Source organism: Heteronotia binoei, chromosome 5 (genome assembly GCF_032191835.1).
Source record: "Heteronotia binoei isolate CCM8104 ecotype False Entrance Well chromosome 5, APGP_CSIRO_Hbin_v1, whole genome shotgun sequence".
Taxonomy (NCBI): Eukaryota; Metazoa; Chordata; class Lepidosauria; order Squamata; family Gekkonidae; genus Heteronotia; species Heteronotia binoei.
The window spans coordinates 91887201-91908838 of NC_083227.1; the positions used below are offsets into that span (position 1 = coordinate 91887201).

The window sequence follows — 21638 nt, forward strand, 5'->3', positions numbered from 1 at the left end:
GGACTTACCCACTACTGGAACCACTGGAGAACGGAAGATTCTGTTTACTTACCGTGAAGTCTTCCTTCTCAGTGGTCCCAGAGTGGGTCAGTACTCCCCGCCCAGTTTGGGATTGACTCAGTCTTTGCATCAATACACTGGGAGGCCCGGGAGTTCAGGAATTTGTCTTTCTGCTGAGTTTACTGTGGACCATGTAATTGCACATGGGGAGTTATTGGTTACGGGTGTTCTGGTTTGGTTGTACCAAACTGTCCAGTTCCACCGTTATGAATAAAGGAAGTTGGATGATTCTGTGTATGCTTCCTTGATTCCAGGTCTGGGAGGGGATGACATATTACTGTGGTGTTCTTCCCTTGGTTGCAGTTTGTTTTCTAGTTTCTAGTTGGGAGTCAACTGGCTTGAAGACGAACTGAAAGTTAAGGGGAATAGCACGCCCTCCTGGAAGGAACTTGCTTTGCTGGCCCTGCCTATGGAGAGGAGGAGCTATATTCCATAGGTCAGGACTGACCCACTCTGGGACCACCGAGAAGGAAGACTTCACGGTAAGTGAACAGAATCTTCCGTTCTCCAGTGGTTCCAGTAGTGGGTAAGTCCTGACCTATGCAGTCACCATCTGCAGTGATCTTGGATCCCAGGAATGTGAAGTCTGTCACTACTTCCATGTCTTCCCTTTCTATTTGCCAAGGAGTGATGGGGCCAGACGCCATGATCTTAGGTTTCAAGCCTGCTTTGTGCTCTTCTCTTTCAACCTCAACAAGAAGTTCTTTAGGTCCTCTTCACTTTCTGCCATTAGAGTGGTATCATCTGCATATCTGAGGTTGTTGATGTTTTTCACGGCAACCTTAATTCCAGTTTGTGCTTCATCCAGGCCGGCATTCTGCATGATCATATAAATTGAATAAGCAGGGTGACAATATACATCTTTGTCAAACTCCTTTTCCTATTCTAAGCCAATCAGTTGTTCCATATCCCGTTCTGACAGTCACTTCTTGACCCTTATACAGGTTTCTCAGGAAACATGTGAGGTGGTCTGGTACTTCCTTCTCTTTAAAGACTTGCCACAGTTTGTTGTGATTTACACAATCAAAGGCTTTAGCGTAGTCAATGAAGCAGAAATAGACGTTTTTCTGGTACTCGCATGCTTTCTCCATAATCCAGTGAATTCTGGTACTCTGGTAATTTCTGGTACTCCCATGCTTTCTCCATAGTCCAGTGAATGTTGGCAATTTGATCTCTAGTTCCTCTACCTCTCCAAAACCCAGCTTGAACTTCTGATAGTTCCCGATCTACATACTGTTGAAGCCTAGCTTGTAGGATCTTATAACATGACCTTGAACATTCCTTGGCATTACCCTTCTTTGAAATTGGAATATTAAATGACCTTTTCCCATCCTATGGCTACTGTTGCATTTTCCAAATTTGCTGACATATAACAGCATCTTTTAGGACTTTGAATAGCTCAAATGGGATACCGTCATCTCTGCTCGCCTTGTTGTTAGTAGTGCTTTCTAAGGCCCATTTGACTTCGCACTCCAGGATGTGTGACTCAAGATCAGCGATTTCACCATCATGGTTGTCAAAGACATTGAGATCCTTCTTGTATAATTCTTCTGTGCAGGGCTTTTTTTTACATTTTATAATTTTAATTGATTTTAACTACAACAAGAAGCACAAGCATAGATATAGAGACATTAAAGAGGGAGAGGGGTGGATACAAAGTGGGAAAGCAGAAACAAAGAAAAATGCAAATATATCAGTTACATTTCTACCTCCAAATGAAATACCCAATTCTTTCTACCTAGAAGTATTAAGTTTTCCCCTTAAATTTTACCATCCTTATATTTCACTATAGATTTTTTACTAAACTATTACTTAAAATACAAGCCTAAACTATTCTTCTTCAGCCCATACAAGTATAAAAAGGTCACAGAAGTCTCAACACAGAGCTGGCTGGCTAAGCTTAACCGTATAGAAAATACAGGCTAACTTGTTAGTTTAACAATATTGTCATTAAAATAAGCATAAGAAACAAATGTCTTTATTCTCCTAACTTAATTCAAGCAGAAAGAAAAAAATCAGATTTAAAATATCGTAAAACATAGAGAGAAAAAGTAATAAGCTAAAAATAAAACATAGTAGTTTATCTGTCTTAGTATAAACAATTTCTCCAGACATACATATTAAGAGCAGATCTACCAGACTACAGAATAGTTGTGCTGTGTCTGCCTTCTTAAAAATTGATCCAAGTTAACTATTTATTTATATAACATTCTTTTCAATCCTTTAACTCTTATTTCCATATTACTCTAGGAGAAACAACTTAATATGACCCAAGAATCTCACTTGACCTTTTAAAATTGGATATCAGTTCTTATTGAAAATTCCATATCCGATTACCCACAGAGAGTGCGACAGTTCAAAGACCCTTCTTCCTGAAAGAGTTCCACTTCTTGATTTTTTTGCTGCTAAGCTCAACCATATTGAAAATACAGACTAACGTGTTAGTTTAACAATCTCTCTCCCTCTCGGCTTGACTTCGCGAACGAAGATTTAAGAAGGGTGCAGTAGTCCACGTCTGCTGCAGGCTCGCTGGTGGCTGACAAGACCAATGCGGGACAGGCAGATCCGGCCACAGTGGCTGCAGGGAAAAGTCTGATTTGGGGTTGGTGCTGTAGCAGTGCGATTCTTCCTCAATCTCCTTTTGTCCTCAAGACCAGCTATGCGTGCATTCTCAAAGGAAGAGACAGCCTGGTGGATGGTGTGCCTCCATGCTTTGCGATCTGAGGCTAGGTCAGACCACTGGTGATGGTTGATGCGACAGGTGCCAAGGGATTTCTTCAAGGAGTCCTTGTACTTCTTCTTTGGTGCCCCTCTATTTCGATGGCCGGTGGAAAGTTCGCCATACAGAGCAATCTTGGGAAGGCGGTGGTTTTCCATCCTAGAAATATGCCCTGCCCAGCGCAGCTGCGTCTTCAACAGCAGTGCCTCGATGCTTGTAACCTCCGCCCTCTTGAGGACTTCAGTGTTGGTCACAAAGTCACTCCAGTGGATGTTGAGGATGGTGCGAAGGCAGCGCTGATGAAAGCGCTCAAGGAGTCGCAGGTGATGACGGTATAAAACCCACGATTCAGAGCCGTAGATGAGGGTTGTCATCACAACCGCTTTGTAAATATTGATCTTTGTGCCTTTTTTCAGATGCTTGTTGCTCCACACTCTTTTGTGCAGTCGGCCAAATGCACGGTTTGCCTTTGCCAGCCTGTTGTCAATCTCCTTGTCGATCTTGGCATCTGAGGAGATGATGCACCCCAGGTAGCTGAACTGCTGGACTGTCTTCAGAACTGATTCACCCACAGTGTTGCAGGGAGGGTAATAATCTTCCTGGGGTGCAGGCTGGTGGAGAACTTCTGTTTTCTTCAGACTAACTTCTAGGCCGAATAGCTTGGCAGCCTCTGCAAAGCAGGACGTCATATGCTGCAGAGCTGATACCAAGTGGGAGACGAGTGCAGCATCATCAGCAAACAGTAGCTCTCGGATAAGTTTTTCCATTGTCTTGGAGTGAGCCTTTAGTCGCCTCAGGTTGAACAGGCTGCCATCAGTGTGATAGCGGATGTAGACACCATCGTCATCATCTAGATCTACTGCGGCTATTTGAAGCATCATGCTAAAGAAGATCGTAAAGAGAGTTGGCGCGAGAATGCAGCCTTGCTTTACACCTCTGCCTATTGGGAAGGGCTCCGAGAGGTCGTTGCAGTGTCTGACTTGGCCTCGCTGGTCTTCATGTAGCTGGATGATCATGCTGAGGAACCTTGGGGGACATCCTAAACGTTCCAAGATTTGCCACATGCCTTTCCTGCTAACAGTATCGAAAGCTTTGGTAAGGTCGACAAAAGTCACATATAGACCCTTGTTCTGTTCCCTGCATTTCTCTTGGAGCTGCCTGAGAACAAATACCATGTCGGTGGTGCTCCTGTTAGCTCTGAAGCCGCACTGGCTCTCTGGGAGGAGTTCTTCTGCAATGGTGGGCACCAGTCTGTTCAGGAGTATTCTGGCAAGGATTTTGCCTGCGATGGAGAGCAGGGTTATCCCCCGGTAGTTGGAGCAGTCTGACTTTTCCCCTTTGTTCTTGTGTAGAGTGATGATGATTGCATTGCGAAAGTCCTGTGGTAGTTTGCCTTGTTCCCAGCAGGTGACAAGTACTTTGTGAAGTGTTCTATGTAGTACTGTGCCCCCATGCTTCCAGATCTCTGGTGGGATTCCATCAACTCCCGCTGCCTTGCCACTTTTCAGTTGCTTGATGGCTTTAACAGTCTCTTCTAGGGTGGGGATGTCATCCAACTCTGTTTTCACTGGTTGAAGTGGGGTGAGGTGGATTGCTGAATCTTGAACTACGCGGTTGGCACTGAAGAGAACCTGAAAATACTCCGACCACCGGTTCAGTATGGATGCCTTGTCTGTGAGGAGCACTTGGCCGTCTGCACTATGCAAGGGACTCTGAGCCTGATATGATGGGCCATATACTGCCTTCAGGGCTTCGTAGAACCCTCTTAAATCACCAGTGTCTACACACAGCTGGGTTCTCCCTGCAAGCTTGGTCCACCACTCGTTCTGAATGTCTCGAAGCTTGCGATGGAGGTTGCTACATGCAGCGCGAAAGATTGCTTTTTTCCCGGGACAGGAGGGCTGAGCAAGATGTGCTTGGTAGGCAGATCTCTTTTTCGCTAGTAATTCTTGGATCTCTTGATTGTTCTCGTCAAACCAGTCCTTGTTCTTCCTTGTGGAGAACCTGAGGACTTCTTCAGAGATCAACAGGATGGTAGTTTTTAGGTGTTCCCAGAGTGCTTCTGGAGAAGGGTCTGTGGGGCAACTGGGGTCCTCAATTCTTGACTGGAGTTTTGCCTGGAAGGCAGCTTTAACTTCGGCTGACTGAAGGCTGCCAACCTGAAGCTTCCTTCGAGGGATACCTCCTCTCCTGGGCGTGGGTTTAAAGTGAAGACGGAGATTGCAGCGTCCAAGATGATGATCCGTATGACATTCCACACTGGGCATTACTTGGGTATGTAAGACATCTCAAAGGTCTCTCTGGCACACCAGAATGTAGTCGATAAGGTGCCAGTGCTTGGACCGTGGGTGCATCCAGGTTGTCTTCAGGCTGTTCTTCTGCTGAAAGATAGTGTTCGTGATGGTGAGCTGGTGCTCCATGCAGAATTCTAGCAGGAGGCGCCCGTTATCATTGCAGTTGCCAATGCCGTGTTTGCCAAGTACTCATTTCCAGGCTTCCGAGTCTTTACCTACTCTGGCATTGAAGTCGCCAAGGATGATCACCTTGTCCTCTGAAGGGGTCTTCCGTACGAGGTTGCGTAGATCAGCATAGAACTTGTTCTTTTCTGCAGGATCTGCTTGAAGGGTTGGGGCATACACACTGAAGTGTTGCATGCTGCTTGTTTTGAAGTGGGAGGCGCATGGACATGATGCGATCTGAGTGACCTGTTGGCAGGTTTTCGAGTTTGGAGGCAATGGAGTTCCTGAGCATGAAGCCAATGCCAGAAAGGCGGCTCTCAGCCTTTGACTTACCTGACCAGTAGAGGGTATAGCCAGCACCATGTTCTTGAAGACTACCTTCCTCAGGGAAACGGACCTCACTGAGAGCTGCTATGTCAATATTTAACCTGAGAAGTTCGTGGGCAACTAGAGCAGAGCGTCGTTCAGGGCGACCACTGTCTACTGTGTCAAGCATGGTTCTGATGTTCCAACACGCAAGCTTTAGTCTTTGCACACTTTGTGAGGCAGGTGCATGCCTTTTCTTTGTTGTTATTTTTCGACTGCAAGTAAGGATGCCCATTGACCGCGGCTAGCCAACTGGGGTGGGGGAGACGAGCTTTGTTTAGGCCACCTTTTCTAGGCCCCTCTCCGTGAGGAGCAAGCAGTGCTGTCCCTAGATAAGGCTGCTTGGTCGTTCAGGGTGCTGCCGAAAAATGCTTTCGTCTCCGGGTCAGCATCAGGCGACCAATACCCTGAACTGCCTACATGCAGGATCGGGACTGCGGCTTCCAGTGGCATCTTCCACCTGCCGTTTGGCCCCTTGCCCATCGCTGCAGGACTTGGTGTGTTGTGGGTTATGGATGTGGATATGCCCTTCAGGCCTGCGCAGAGGAATTTTTAGGTGTGCGCAGTACTGCTCCACCCTTTCACCTTGGGGTCATCTGCCATGGCCCAGTAAGCCAGGACGCCGGCAGCGAGTCCTCCAGGTGGTAGGTGTTACATTAACGAGCTCTATCTGCCCGGGTTTGATGTTAGAGTTTTCCTTCTCTTGGCTGGCGAGGTTGGTGAGCCCAGCCTGCCCATCCGGTTATACCGCCGGACATTCGGTCGCACCATGATGTGGCAAACTCTGTGAGAAACGGGGGGGACCAGCGGGAAGGTGTTGCCACGGATGCAGTAATGCAGGAGAGGCCATTGCAGTGACCATCTGCCAGGCATAGCCGGACAGTGACCACGCGGCGTTCACTACACCGGGAAAGGAGAGGCTATGTATTGCGCATACACTTTCCCTGAGGGGGCAGGATACCCAAGAGGGAGCCCACCCCCTCCCCCCTTGTTTAACAACATCATCATTAAAATGAGCGTAAGAAACATATCTTTATCTATTAAGAGCGGATCTACCAGACTACAAAATAATTGTGTTGTCTGCCTTCTTAAAAGTTGATCCACGTTAACTATTTATATAAAATTCTTTTCAAAACTTTTCAGTCCTTTAACTCTTATATCCATATTACTCTAGGAGAAACAACTTAATATGACCCAAAAATCTCACTTGGCCTTTTAAAATCGCACGTAGGTTCTTTTTGAGAGTTCCATATCCAATTACCCACAGAAAGAGAGACAATTCAAAATCCATCTTCCTGAAAGATTTCCACAAATTTATTTTATTGCTGAGACGTACCTTCTCTCTCCTTAATGTAGTCGTCCCTCTTGGTAAAAGTAGGAAGGATTCCATGTCATTTGTTCCTCTCGAAAAAACTTCAGTCTCGATTTCCAGTCCTTTTTAACTGTGCAATAAGGTTCCATTTTGGTTTTCTTTTGTTCGTTTCCCAGCGGATCACTCTCCATTTCCAATTCCACAGACGTCATCGAGATCTCTAACACTCTGCTCATGTAGATTTGAGATTTCGCTAGTTTTCAGCATAAAAGCTCCCATTTGCTTTTTAATCAACTGTGTTAATGAACCAAGATCATGCTGTAGAGAAGATATGGTAAACATTATATCTTTTTTATAAAACATTTCGCTTGGTAATGCCATTTTTCTCTATCAAATAACTCAGTCTATTAATCCAAGTTGAAAAGTAGCTCAGAGACCCAGTTAGTCTGCCTCTCCAAATCTCCTCCAGCCCTGTTTTTTGATGTTACCATTTCAGTTGCATTCAGACGACAAAGACAAATCTCTCTAAAATATATCTCGTTTTTATTCAGACCATATTTTAGCCAGATAATAGTCTCTTTAACACATATCCAATTGCTAGATAATAGTCTCTTTAACACATATCTGAGTCGATTTGAGTATATTCAGTCTAATTCAAATTGTTGCCAATGCTCAAAGTTCTTTATCTTTTCCTCATTCACAGGAAAGTGTGTGTGGGGGGGAATCCACCTCTTTCCCTTCCTTTGAACTATCCCGCTTGTTGTTATGTAAAACAACGCATTAGCCGGTGGTATTGAAAGTAAACTTACTTGCCGAGTAGAATTGGTACTGCTTGAGGTAGGAAAGAGATGCATCAGAAGCTTGTTCAGAGAAGAGAGAGCAAGCGATCAGGTGTTCATCTCTTACTACTATGGTAGTGATCATGGCAGCGGAGCTTCGGGGCATACAAGAAGGACATGCTGCCACTATGCCCCTGGCTTCTTGCAAAAGTCCCATGCCGAAAGGAAACCCCTTCAGGGTCTCCCTGGAGATGCCACATCTGTGGCACCTCTCCAGCCGCCTGATTCAGGGAGGCCACTAGAGAGATGGTCCACAGACCCCCGCTGAGCTCAAGGCAACATAACCCGGAAGTCTTTTTTTTTTCTTAAGCAGGAACACAATTCTGGCTGGCTTGGTGACAGGGTGTGTGGCCTAATATGCAAATTATTCCTGCTGGGCTTTTTCTACAAAAAAAAGCTCTGCAAAACATTTATTTATTAATTTATTATTTATTTATTACGTTCAACTTATATCCCGCCCTCTCCACAAGCGGACTCAGGGCGGCTTACAACATCATGTCAATACAGTTAAACCACTAAAACATATAAAACCATAATTTACATATTTCAATTTAAAAACATGTTACAATTTTTTAAAACCATTCTATGGTGCTGCATTCATACAATATAGGCGGCATTGAATTTCCAAACAGTGATCACCAGCATTCTATGTGATGTCCGGTGGCAGCCCTCTTTCCGTCAAGCATCGAAGGCCTGCTTGAACAATTCGGTCTTATAGGCCCTGCAGAACGCAGACAGATCCCGCAGGGCCCTTATGGCTTCCGGAAGGGTATTCCAAAGCTCTGGTGCTGCCACCGAAAAAGTCCTAAAACAATAGCAATGTCAGGGGATATGGTCTAATATGCAAATGAGTTCCTGCTGGGCTTTTTCTACAAAAAACGTCCTGCTTCTGTGTATTCTTGCCCACTCCTCCATAATCTCTTCTGCTTCTGTTAGGTCCCTACCATTTTTGTCCTTTATCATGGCCATCTTTGCATGAAATGTTCCCATGATTTCTCCAATTTTCTTGAAGAGATTTCTTGTCCTTCCCATTCTATTATTTTCCTCTATTGCTTTGCATTGTTCCTTCAGAAAGGTCTCCTAATCTTTCTTTACTGTTCTCTAGAAATCTTCATTCAGTTGGGTGAATCTTTCTTTTTCACCTTTGCCTTTCGCTTTCGTTCTTTCCTCAGCTATTTTAAAGCCTCATCAAACAGCCACTTTGCTTTCTTGCATTTCTTTTTCTTGGGATTGTGCCGATTGCTGCCTTCTGTACAATGTCACAAACCTCGGTCCATAGTTCTTCAGGCACTCTTATCAACTCTAGTTCCTTAAACCTAGTCTTCGCCTCAACTGTATATTCATAAAGGATGTGATCAAAGTCAAACTTGAATGGCCTAATGGCTTCCCCAGTTTTTTTCAGTTTAAGTCTGAATTTTGCAATGAGTAGCTCATGATCTGAGCCACAGTCAGCTCCAGGTCTTGTTTTTGCTGACTCTAAGGAGCTTCTCCATCTTTGACTGCAGAGTATATAATCAGTCTGATTTCTGTGTTGCCCATCAGGTGATGTCCATGTGTAGAGTCGCCTTTTAGGTTGTTGGGTGTTTGCTATGACCAGCTTGTTCTCTTGACAAAACTCTATTAGCCTTTACCTGGCTTTGTTTTGTTCTCCAAGGCCAAACTTGTCAGTTGTTCTGGTTACCTTTTGACTTCCTACTTTGGCATTCCAGCCCCCTATGATGAGGAGGACATCTTTTTTTGGTTCTAGAAAGTGTTTTGGATCTTCATAGAACTGGTCCACTTCAGCCTCTTCTGCATCATAAAGCATATCTTGGAAGATTACAGTAGACTGGGGGGAGGGGGCTCTTTATTATAAACATAAACCATAATCTGAGATATAAAAGCCCTGAAAAGTATTTTTAGAATGAAAGAGGAATTTGATATATTGAATAGTAAGAATTGATTATGGTTAGATTTTTTAATATAGTTTTGTGTGTCTTCATTTGAGAAATAACTTTTAATTCTTTTTTCCCCAGACAATAATAAACCCCTATATGTGTACATGTATTGTATATTAAATAAGGCAATTAATGATAGGATGTTTTGATGGTCATTAATTCATTGGGTCGTCAGAAGTTACTTGACAGCACTTCACACACACATGCGTGCACACACACACACACACACATTATATATTCATCTCTTTTTCAATGCGCTGTTCAGATGGTGTAGAGGCAGAATAAATTTGGTAAAATAGAGGTTATGGCTCAAAATTTACTAGTATAATCACATGTATAAATTGTGTACTAGAAAGGTTAAGGTTACTTAGTGGTTTGGGTACATACAAGCCAAAGTTTCATAGCAGTGATCAGGATACCTCTGTTGGCATCCTGGTAATAGTTCCTATTGGTATATTTCCTGTACAATTGCTGGCAATAAACTCCTTAATTTCTGGCTGATTTATGGGAATTCCATGTTGTGGATGCTGAATCAGCACAGTCCCAATAATGCAGCCTTGGGTTTGCAAGCTGGTGACAAAGGCTAGGTCAATGGGGCATGTTTTGTGGTGGATGGAGAATTCTCTCTCCCCTTTCTCCCACAGTTTTGACCAGTTTCTCTCTCTCCTCCCCATCCCCCTTGCAGGAGTTTATGGCTTTGGAGGCTCTTATGGGGAAACAGTAGCAACAGGCGCTTATCGGGCCTTCCGAATGGCTGCTGCTGGAGGACACCCTGGAGCTTTCTCTGGCAATGACAGCAACAGGACTAGCAAGTTTCAGGGCGGTAATTATACCACACTTTTTCCTGACGCTTAAAGCGATAGTTTCCCACCAAAGAGCAGGAACTTTTTCCAGGCGTACTCAGTTGTTTACATCTCACTTCCTAAGTGACCAACTCCCAAGATTACTGTCACATTCATTTATTAACCATTATTTTTCAGTGCTGATGACAAACTATTCTTGCTGCCTGTCTCCCTGTAAGATGAAAATAAGACGCTCAGATGCATATTTTAAATGTTGATATTAAATTTATATGTTAAAAGTTATTCAGAAAGTCAACTTTTACAAGGCTTAGTAACAATGGAGGCTTCTCTAGTTTTTAATTTAGTGAAAAATCCTCAGAAAAATACCAACTATGGCAAATATTTATTGTTGCTCCTGTTGCACTTTTTCTTCATGCATCATGCTCCATGTTTCAGGAAGATGACATGTATTTTCCCACTTAGCTCCTTCTTAAAAGCAGGACAAGAAATCCCTGAATTTTAGCAACTTCCAACATATTCCTTCATACTGTCTAATGTATAAGTTTTAGCTGCTTACTAAAAGTTCTGGCTCTCAATAGCCTAGTAAGCAGCCAGTTTTACTAAAGCTGAAATATAGTAGAGATTAATCAGTTTCCCAGATTTTCTTATTCCGTAGTAATAGAGTATTAATGTTGTGACCAGCAGTGAACTACTTTCCTCAGATTGTGTAGACAGCAAGTTATACATCCTTTAAATAAAATAAACAGCCTTGCTTATTCCCATCTTAATGCTTTAATTGCTATTAAATTAGTCATACTTTTCCAACAGTTATTACCTAGGTTACTGGAAATGTTTGCTATGACCTGAGGTAACATTATTCTGTAAACAGTCAAAAATATGAACATCCATCCAGTTTTTGAATGAATTGATAATACCCTTCGAGATACAAAAGTAATGAAGACCTTTGTTTTTATGAGGTCTGAAAGGCAGTAATAGTATTCTCCCTTTTATTTTAGGAATGTGAATTATGAGTTACCAGCAGCTGAAAATCAACTAGTTGTTTTTAATGCTCATACCTTGAACTATAGTATTAAAGCTAGAGTAGTTCGATTTAGAACTAGTATAAGAACATAAGCAGAGCCTGCTGGATCAGACAAGTGGTCCCTCTAGTCCAGCATCCATTCATATGGCATCCAGTTGACATAGATTCCAAGGCCTTCCTCTGATGTTGCCTCTTAGAAACAGTAGTCAGAGTTCTACTGCCTCTGTGTATGGAGGTTCCCTTCAGTCACTGTGGCTAGTAGCCATTGATAGACCTCTCTTCAGTGAATTTGATGAAGCCCTTTTTAAAGCTATCTGTGCTTGTGACCATCGTTGTGTCTACTGGCAGTGAATTCACTGAAATGCCATCAAAAAGGGGGTATTTTACATTAACCTACAAGCTACAGTTAGGTTCATTAATAATTGGGGGGGGGGGGGGGTTGCGCCATTTTTAAGGGGGTTATCTTACATTCAGGGTCATCTTCCTTTAGAGTAAATGTGGTATTTTCGTTGTACAGAAGCTGTTTTTCAGTGACTTCACTGGGTAGCCCTGCATTCCAATTTTATGGGATGGAGGGGAAAGCAACCTCTATCAGGCCTTCCCTTAGCTGTCTTTTTCCTAGACTGAAAAGTCTCAGGCCTCCCAGTCTTTCCTCTTAGGAAAGCTACTCCAGCCCTCCTGATTATCCTGGTTGCCTTTTTCTGTACTTTTTCCAGCTCTACAATGTCCTTTATGAGGTACAGTGACCAGAACGTCGCATAGTGTACCACGTAAGAACATAAGAGAAGCCATGTTGGATCAGGCCAATGGCCCATCCAGTCCAACACTCTGTATCACGCAGTGGCCAATATATATATATATACACACACACACACACACTGTGGCTAATAGGCACTGATGGACCGCTGCTTCATATTTTTATCCAATCCCCTCTTGAAGCGGGCTATGCTTGTAGCCTCCTGTGGCAGTGAATTCCACATGTTAATCACCCTTTGGGTTAAGAAGTACTTCCTTTTATCCATTTTAAACTGACTGCTCAGCAATTTCTTTGAATGCCCACGAGTTCTTGTATTGTGAGAAAGGGAAAAAAGGTCTTCTTTCTCTACTTTCTCCAACATGATACCTCACAGTTGCTTTATACAAGGGCATTGCAATTTTGGCCATTTTCTTTTCAATCTTTTTTGTTGTCTTGCATTGAAGAAACATAAAATCCACATTTAGTTGTTCCTTCCTGCACCCAATTGTAAACTAAGTCCCAGTGAACTTTAATCATGCCATAACCTGATAGCATTTCAGTCTGTTCTTCCAGTGGGCATTAACCCTGAACAAATCGGAGCATTAGGACCCTAGTGTTTAATCAGAGTATGATAAATTATGAAGCTAATTACTACAGGATCAAGTTATTTATAATTAGAGGAACCTTGACATGAAATCCAATAAAGTTTTTTCATTACCTGAATGCACCATGAAAACCTAGACTTCCAGAAGAGAGCCTGCCGTGTAGTGAAATTAACAGCCATAAGTTTCATCCAATTGCAATTGCAAGGAACATTTTTTTTTCTCTTTAGGAGCCCAACCTATTCCTTCTCAGGGAGGGAAACTCGAAATAGCCGGCACTGTGGTTGGCCACTGGGCTGGAAGCAGACGTGGCCGAGGAGGGAGGGGGCCGTTTCCTCTTCAAGTGGTTTCTGTTGGAGGACCAACAAGAGGGTAGGTGGAACTCAGTCTTGTATTTTAAAAGTTAACCTTCAGTAATGGGAAAAGGATTTGGCAGCTGGGGTTTGCTAGTCAGGTGTTTAGATTTCCTGTCTCTCCTCTTCTCAGTTGAAGAGAACTGGGAAAGTAGGAAAGACAGAAAACCTCTCCAGTAATGTCTACTCTTATTTTAAGCTGTTCTATAGGAATGTGGCTCTCTGGTCTAAAATGCTTTTCTAAAACATGTAACAGAATGTTGTTTGTAAGCTGACAGAACAGAAGCTTAGAGTTTTCATTGTATGTGTATCCATAGATGAGCAATCCATAGCATATGGTCATGTATAATGAGACTTAATGAGAATTGTGTACATTAGACTCTTCCCCCGCCTCCGCCTTGCAATGCACTTGCAAGAGATAGGAATGCTTGCAGTTCCTTTAGTTATCTGAACCTGTCATAAGTCAACCTCATCAAAGTACAGATATAATTAATAAAAATGAGTTATTGGTAAGAGAAAATAAGCAATATTAATTTATGATTGTTAAATTAACAGTTAACACAGAATGTATGCAGTAAATTATTCAAAAGAAAATTTTGAAACTGATTCTTTCTGCTTTTTGGAACTTTAGTCCTACTTAAGTATTTAGTTTCTTATAAGATTATTTTGATTCCAGTATGAAATTTTTGTAGTTTATTTCTAAGCCGAAGTCAATCGCAGAAATGTTCTTATGGATAAACAATTCACATTACGAAAACAGATGCATGTTTAAGAAGTTATGAAAACAGAAAACCAGCTAGTGTACTGTCAGCACAAGATTGTACTGTGTGTGCAAAAAAAAGAGTGCTGCGCATGAATACCAATAGTGTACCAATGCTTTTTTATTATTATTAGGCGTCCTAGAGGAGTTATTTCCACTCCAGTTATAAGAACATTTGGAAGAGGGGGAAGATACTATGGAAGAGCTTATAAGAACCAGGGAGCAATTCAGGTATTGGGAAAATGTCATTTATTAAACAAAAGGTCAGCTGTGGTTGCTAACATGAGATCAAGTGTTCCTGCTGCATAGCCTCTATGCATATACCTAACGAGATGACTGTATGGGAGAAGAGGAACAGAATGAAAGGATCATGGAACTGAATTATGGTGACTCATTATCCCGCTTGGTTTTACTCACCCTTTACCCAAAGAAAATATATTTTCACAAAAATTTAAAAGAACTTTTAATACTATTTTTGAGTTCTTTATTTTTAAGTAAGATTGACAGATCTCAGTTCTCAGTCAAGCAGTTTATAAACAAATTAGTATATTATGTGTTCCATTCGGTGAGACAGAAGTTGACCATAAATACATACCAAGTATGTATACTTAACTAGTATATAGAGACTCTCAAATGCATTAACATAGCACAATGATTATGGTTTTCTATAGCCTCAAAAACAAATATTACCATTACAGTAATTCATAAAAAGTCTCATTCCAGAACATGATGAATTTAAATTCTACCCCAAAATAAAAGTTTTACCTTGATTCTGCAGAGTTGGCAGCTGTGGACAACAGGAGCCACTCTAGGCTAGGCTGCAGCAGGCTGGGAGCCGCTCCAGGCCTGGATTGGCTCCCAGACATTGCCACTAATGCAGCTGAGCAAGCTGGGTTGTGGGACCTGGAGATGTCTCTGACTTGTTCTTATATATCCTCTCAATTTTATGAGAATTTCTTTCATGTTTACTGAAAGTAAAAGAACTTTCAATCTTGGAAGTTCCTCTGTAGCTCCAAACTGTAAGCCGAAATGCCCTCAAAACGAGGTTGGGGAATTATTAGGTGGGCACCTGGCTCATTAGGGATCTTTTACTAATGTATACAAGATACACGTCCAGAAAGCAATGCTTAAAATAATAGGGACTCTAATTTAGTAAAATCAATTATAATTTATTAGGAAAATATAGGCTTCCATACAAGATAAAATACTCATCAAAACACACATTCAGTCCTAGGAAACATAGATAGAGAGATAAGGGAACACATGGGTAGACAAACAGGGTGATATTTACCTATCGTAGTCTTCAACAAGGCTCCAATGGCGACGTAAGAGGACGGGGGAAATGGACCCAAAACTGTGGTCAGAATCGGGGATGGATCTAGACAGCGGAACTGGGGTACTGCTAGATGCACACCTGTGGGTAGCTAGTCCACAGATTATAAGGACTCTCTTGAGCCCTTAGGGGATGGGAGGTACGAGGGAGGAGAAAGGGGAGGCTCTGCAGTGACCATAAGGGCTGGACTACTGCAGTAGCCAATAGAAAGTTCATTGGTGGCACCTAATTGGGTGCTTGCTCTTGACCAATGGACTTGCCTGGATCCTGTATACCTGAGAGAACTTTCAGGTTGAAACGGACCAGGGGGCGGCTCCAAAGTGACAGTTGGAAAGAGGAATAGAAGTGACTACTGGGTGGGGAACACTTAAGATTAGGGAACTTATCTGAAAGGGTGACAATAGAGAGTCAAATCATGGCCTAGGTAACACCCAGTTTGTACAATGGAACTTGGCTCTGGCTGAAGGTGGTCTTCCTCTTCTTTAGTCTTCTTCTTGGCACCAGTCTTTGTCTTGAGTTCTGTTGGACAAAGGCTTGAGTGGTCTGGCAGGATCCACGCCTAAGATATGCTTGATTGCCTTATGCAGAAGTTGAAGCAGCTGCTGGATATAGAGTCAGGAAAACAAGATGGATTCTGGTGGTGTTAGCCTTTGGTTCATGGAAACAGGCTGGAAACTGTTTGCCTGTACAGTTCATGGTGGCGTGGCTTCTTCCACTGCAGCGGCCAAGACTGGGCACACAAGGAACAGCTGGAAGCTCGTCTGTAGTTCTGGCTAACACCCATCCAGAGATGTAGAATGCTGCTGCAAAGCTAAGGCTTATAGTATCCACATAAGCCTTAGAAACCGTGGGCAAAGTCCACTTCTTAGAGCAGATGTGTGCGAGTGAAAACTCCAGGCACCCTGGCAACCATACTGGTGATCACGATGTCCATGTGTATGAAAAGTAGGGGGCTTTTCCTTACAAAACTTCATCAGCATTTTTAATGTTCATACTGAAAAGCGTAGCTAGTAAGTTGTTCTGTTATGCTTATATGTTTATAACTTTTTTTTCTCCTGTTGCCTGTTCCCCCCATATCTTTTAAACAGGGCAAACCTCCTTATGCTGCTTCAGCAGAAGAAGTGGCCAAAGAACTTAAGTCAAAATCAGAGGAATCAAAGTCCTCTATTATATCTTCAGAAGGATCCCTGGCTGAAAACGGAGTAGTGAATGAGGAGAAACCAGCGTCCCAAATGAATGGGAATACAGCAGACGTCAGGGCTTCCAACCAGTCTGAAAGTGCCTTGAGTAATGACTCTAAAATGTGCAATACAAATCCTCACTTAAATGCACTAAATGCAGACAGTGTTTGCCATAAAGATGATGCTCTTGAGGCCACTGTCTTAAAAAAAGAAGAGTAAACTTATTTTTTATAGAGGGTGAAGGATGTTGGAAGGGTCAGGATTACAAATATCTGGGAAGAAAGAGCCTACAGTTACGTACATTTTTTCCTTTCCGTAAGAGAAAAATGAGGACATTGGAAATTCGGATCCCTCTTGGATGTCAGAGATTTAAAGAACACATTTTTAGTTTTAACCAGTTGTAGTCAATGCTACAATACAACAAAAAATGAAAGAGAATGAAGAGCATTTGACTCCCTCACTTAAAATGAAGTATACACAAAGTTTAAACTGGTTATGACAAAAGCTTGTAGTTTTTGTTTCTTGAAATATATTTTAAAAAAACAAATTTTGGCAGTCTTTCAGTATATATAGCTTAAACTATAATTTTAGTACTTGGCACCATATGTATGCCATTATATTTGATTTTGCATTACTGTGTCACAAAGCTTTCTTTAAGGCTTTGATTTCATGATTATGGGGGGAAAGGCACAACCACAGTTCTTTCTTTTCTTAGATTTCATCACTGTTGATGTGGTTCTTTTTATGTTTAAAATGTGCAAAACTATCAAAATTAAAAATAGAGAGTAATACTGAAGTTCTGATGATTTTAAATATACATCATACATTCTTTACAAACAAGTTAAAATGGATTTAACTTGAAAATCATAGAAGATGCAAATGACCTTTTCAAAACAAACACAATGTGTTCTGATACTTTTTGTGACTAATACCATGCATCCGTGATCAATGAACTATGTGGTTTTGAATCAGACGTAGACCATTAGTACTACTATTTGAGCTAAACTTCTGCATGGTTCATAATTTTTAAAGTGTGTAGTTAATATTATGCATGTTATTGTCCTTTCTTCCATTCTTACAAGTACTGTGCCCATTTGCAAAACAAAAAAAAGCTAATAATCAGTAATAGTCCTATAAAAGATGTTAACTATGTTTAGTCATTGACTGATCTTGCTCTAACCTTAAAATTTTGTGATTATTGACCTCTGTTGCATTTATTCTAAAACAAAAAAAATTATCTAGCCGTTTTGAATATCAACGTTACCCTGGTGTACTCATTGCTGTATGCATTATTGTTCTCTGTTGCTGTTTTATGCCTTCATATTAGCAAATATGAAACTCTGTGGAAAAACAAAAAAAAAGCTTTGATCTTCAAGAGATACCCCCCTTCTGTAGCAGGAAACAAATGGCTTGTTCTTGAGAACTTTCCCATCAAGAATTTAGTATAAGCAAATATACCTGTATCATTTTGATGTTTTTGTTAGTGTTTCCAGACTTAATGTACTTCAAAATCAGAATCATTTCTTTATATTCGTTTTCATATAATTCTCCTGATGCTCTTCATCACACATTAGTGATCAGAAATGAGGTGTAATTCCCCATTCCCTGCCCGCAAGAGCTAAGTAGGTATCTTAATGTAAGTTGAAGGGAGTTCTGCCCCAGCTCATGGATTGTGCAAGAATGAACTACTGTTGGGTTTGATTGGTTGTCGATGGATTGTGGTGTGGTGTATTTGAAGGCTATTGAATGCAACTTACAATGCTTAATAAAAATCTTTATTCTTTTAGTATAAAATACTGTATGGTGTCTTAATTTTAATTTTTTTCCGTTGGAAGACTTCATCAGAATTCTGGGTTCAACAAAAAATATGTAAAGCCAGTTTGGTGCAGTGATTAAATGCGTGGACTCTTATCTGGGAGAACCAGCTTCATTTCCCCATTCCTCCACATGCACCTGCTGATGTGACTTGGGTCAGCCACAAGTGCTCTCAAAGCTGTTCTGCTCAAGAGCAGTTCTGGGAGAGCTCTCTCAGCCCCACCTACCTCACAGGGTATCTGTTGTGCGGAAGGGAAGGGAAAGGAGATTGTAAGCCGCTCTGAGACTCCTTCAGGTAGTGAAGGGGGTTATAAATCCAATCTCCTCCTCCATGTGTCACCTACTTTCAAGACACTATGATGATCCTTGAAATGTTCTGAAGTGAAACATAATTTGATATAGACTCTGCTGTTCCATCTCAACACCCTAACTTTTTTTCCATATAGTAACATATTTTGACTGCACTCTCTATTCTTGCTCCATGTTAGCTGTTGCTGAAACAGGTGGAAAAATCCACAATGGCAGGTAGATTTTGCTGTATACATTGTAGGGTGGAGTAACTCAATAAGGATGTCAATTTTGACAACAGCTTTTGGTTTATCATAATTTGTAGTGTCACCTGGAGTGCTATTCTCAGCAGAGAAGCTAAGGCAAACCAAAAATATGTTTCTGTGGGGTCAATGCCAATAAACAGAAAAGGCAATTTCTCACTCCTTTAAGTACCACAGTTATTGCAGCTTTCCTAATTTGCCTTCATGGAAGATAGGATAATTTGTAAATATTATGACTTTAGTGAAGTTACCACATGCTTTGCTCACTTCACATCTGATTGTGGGAAACTTGTCTTTTTTTGGAAACATCTAAAACCTGCAAAGCGATTGGGACAGAAAACACATTCAATTATTCATAAGCAGCTGCCATTACCAATGTGAGGTGTTGGCCCTAGGGAAGCCAACAATTTCACATTAACTAATCAAATGCTTGCTGGTGCTGGAGTCTCATCTTCATTGTCAAAATGATACTGCTGTTTCTTTATCTGGGTAAATAATTTACAATAGTCTGAAATTAGTCTGCCTTTTTCCCCCTTTTCTCTCTTTTCCTAGGCTATATTAAGTGGAGGGTCAAAATCAGTTGATTGTGATGGGTACACTTTCTGATGTAACAAAAGGGGAAAGCACAGTAAAAATATCTCCTACAACAAACCAAAATACTGTGTTCAATGACACTACAAAAATATATATAATGTACAAAGAAATATATTCAACAAATACTGACGCAATCCTTTTTGTACCAACTCTATATGCAATAAAGTCCTTCCAACCAAGCAGTCTCTTAACTCAAAGCAGTCTCTTAATGTTGTTCACTGTTGTCTTCAGTTGAATGTATGTTCTTGGAAAGTAGCCTCAAAATATAATTCCAGACAAGTAGCCTCAAATTGTAATCCCCCGCTATGCTATTTCCGGATTTTGAAGCGTCATTCAATCAGTGGCCCTTCAGCAGCTAAGGTATATTTCCTTCCAGAAAAACACTATTTCATATATTCATTCCAAACACTTCCAAAGAAAATTTTTTAGTATAGCATCATTTTGGGGTTAGGGTTACACAGTTTTAACAGCTTCACATGATTCAGAATTCAGGTCTTATCTGAATTCTGAATCATGTTAAGCTGTGTAACATTGTTAATCAGAACCCCGAAAGAAAGTTATACTAAAATTTTTTCTTTGAAAGTGTTTGGAATGAGTATATGAAATAGAGTTTTTCTGGAAGGAGATATACCTTACCTGATGAAAGGCCACTGACTGAAATGCGCTTCAAAATCCAGAAATCGTGTAGTGGGGGATTATAATTTGAGGCTACTTGTCTGGAATTATATTTTGAGGATACACTTTCTGGGCATCAACAGCAAGTTGCTACTAGTAGTCCTTGTGAATGAAAATAAATGCTGTAAATCAGGGGAGGCCAATGGTAGCTCTCCAGATGTTTTTGCCTACAACTCCCATCAGCCCCAGCCATTGGCCATGCTGGCTGGGGCTGATGGGAGTTGTAGGCAAAAAACATCTGGAGAGCTACTGTTGGCCACCCCTGCTGTAAATAAAGAGTGGCAAAGCAATTCTAATGACAGTGAAGAAACCTATGGCTCCTACTTATTACTACTACATACTTTTTTTTAGTTTCCCTCTCCATTTTGTTGTTCTCTTGCATTTCCTTTATTTAAAAAAGTTTTAAATTGTTTTTAAAATCTATTAATTTGTATTCATGGTTTAATTAAAAGCCTATTTTTTTGGTAAATGCTGCACTGCGTTATAATTAAGATTATGGCTCTCTTAACAATAGCAAATTAAAATCAAAAACTTAGTATACGTTATATAGTGCAAGTGAATGCCAAGTCTGGTTTCCATTTTTCTGAAAGCTTTTAAACTCAAAATGCCTTGTTTATTTTGAAAACAGCCCCGCTGCAATATACAATTGTTGAGAAAATTTGACTTTTCTGTCAAAACAGAATGGCCATTATAAATTGGGAATCTGCAAGGAATATGGTTGTGCAAAGTCAACTGATTCATGTCTGTGATATCCCTGTGGTCTAGAAACACAACTCTTTCCTCCATACCACCACAGTATTTTGCTACTAGTAGTTGAAAAGCAGTTACTTTTGCATGACATGGTTAAACATGACTGAAGGAGGAATTTTAGGAAAGGATTTTCGAAGCTTCTACCAAGACTTCTCCAGTTTGGGTGGGAAGGGAGGAAACTGGAACTGGGAAGGGCAGCATTACTCATCCAAAGATTTGTAATGTATTTCACCCTCTGAATCTTAAAATTTGGGTGGGGCAGAGGTTAAGTGAATGTTTAGAGCAGTCCTCTTTGATGGCTATGGTAACTTTTTATAAAGTACAGTCACAGTCTGCAGATACAGCGATACTTAATGGCTTGGGAACCACATGGTCTTTTAGACAAAATTCCCCAGTGTTGCATCTCTGTCATATTTCAGTCAAGCGAGCAAGGCCCTGTCTATGGTAGGGCTTGTGGTTGGCAGGTGGTTTCTACCTTGAAACAGCCACCACAGGAGGAATGCAAAGTTCTCCCTAGGTACAGGGAAGTCAATCTGGCTCTTTTGGGTTTGTGGTGATTGCAAATGTGCTGCAGAGTGAGTACCATGGTGATAAAGTTCTTCAGTGGGTTTGAGTGCTCACCAAATTTGGCCCTCTCCAGATTGAGATTCAGTCATATTGGTGGGACATAAAGATGTGTGTGCTGGTGATCCTCAAGATCATTATTACCTTGGTCATAGGGCTCCTACAGCTTTCTACCAAACTGAAAATGCTATCATCTGTGCATTGCTTA

The 21638-nt window shown here is 41.3% G+C and overlaps 1 protein-coding gene across 2 annotated transcripts in view; it reads left to right on the forward strand.

Annotated features, from left to right (window-relative positions):
- Nucleotides 1–18275, forward strand: part of FAM120A (family with sequence similarity 120 member A) — a 156536-nt gene extending 138261 nt beyond the window's left edge. For both annotated transcript variants that reach the window (XM_060239817.1, XM_060239816.1), the window contains exons 15-18: nt 10378–10515; nt 13085–13226; nt 14102–14198; nt 16389–18275. In XM_060239817.1, coding sequence (XP_060095800.1) covers nt 10378–10515; nt 13085–13226; nt 14102–14198; nt 16389–16700 — 689 coding nt within the window. In that variant the 3' untranslated portion in view covers nt 16701–18275. The remainder of the gene's footprint in view (nt 1–10377; nt 10516–13084; nt 13227–14101; nt 14199–16388) is intronic.
- Nucleotides 18276–21638: the final 3363 nt, after the last annotated feature.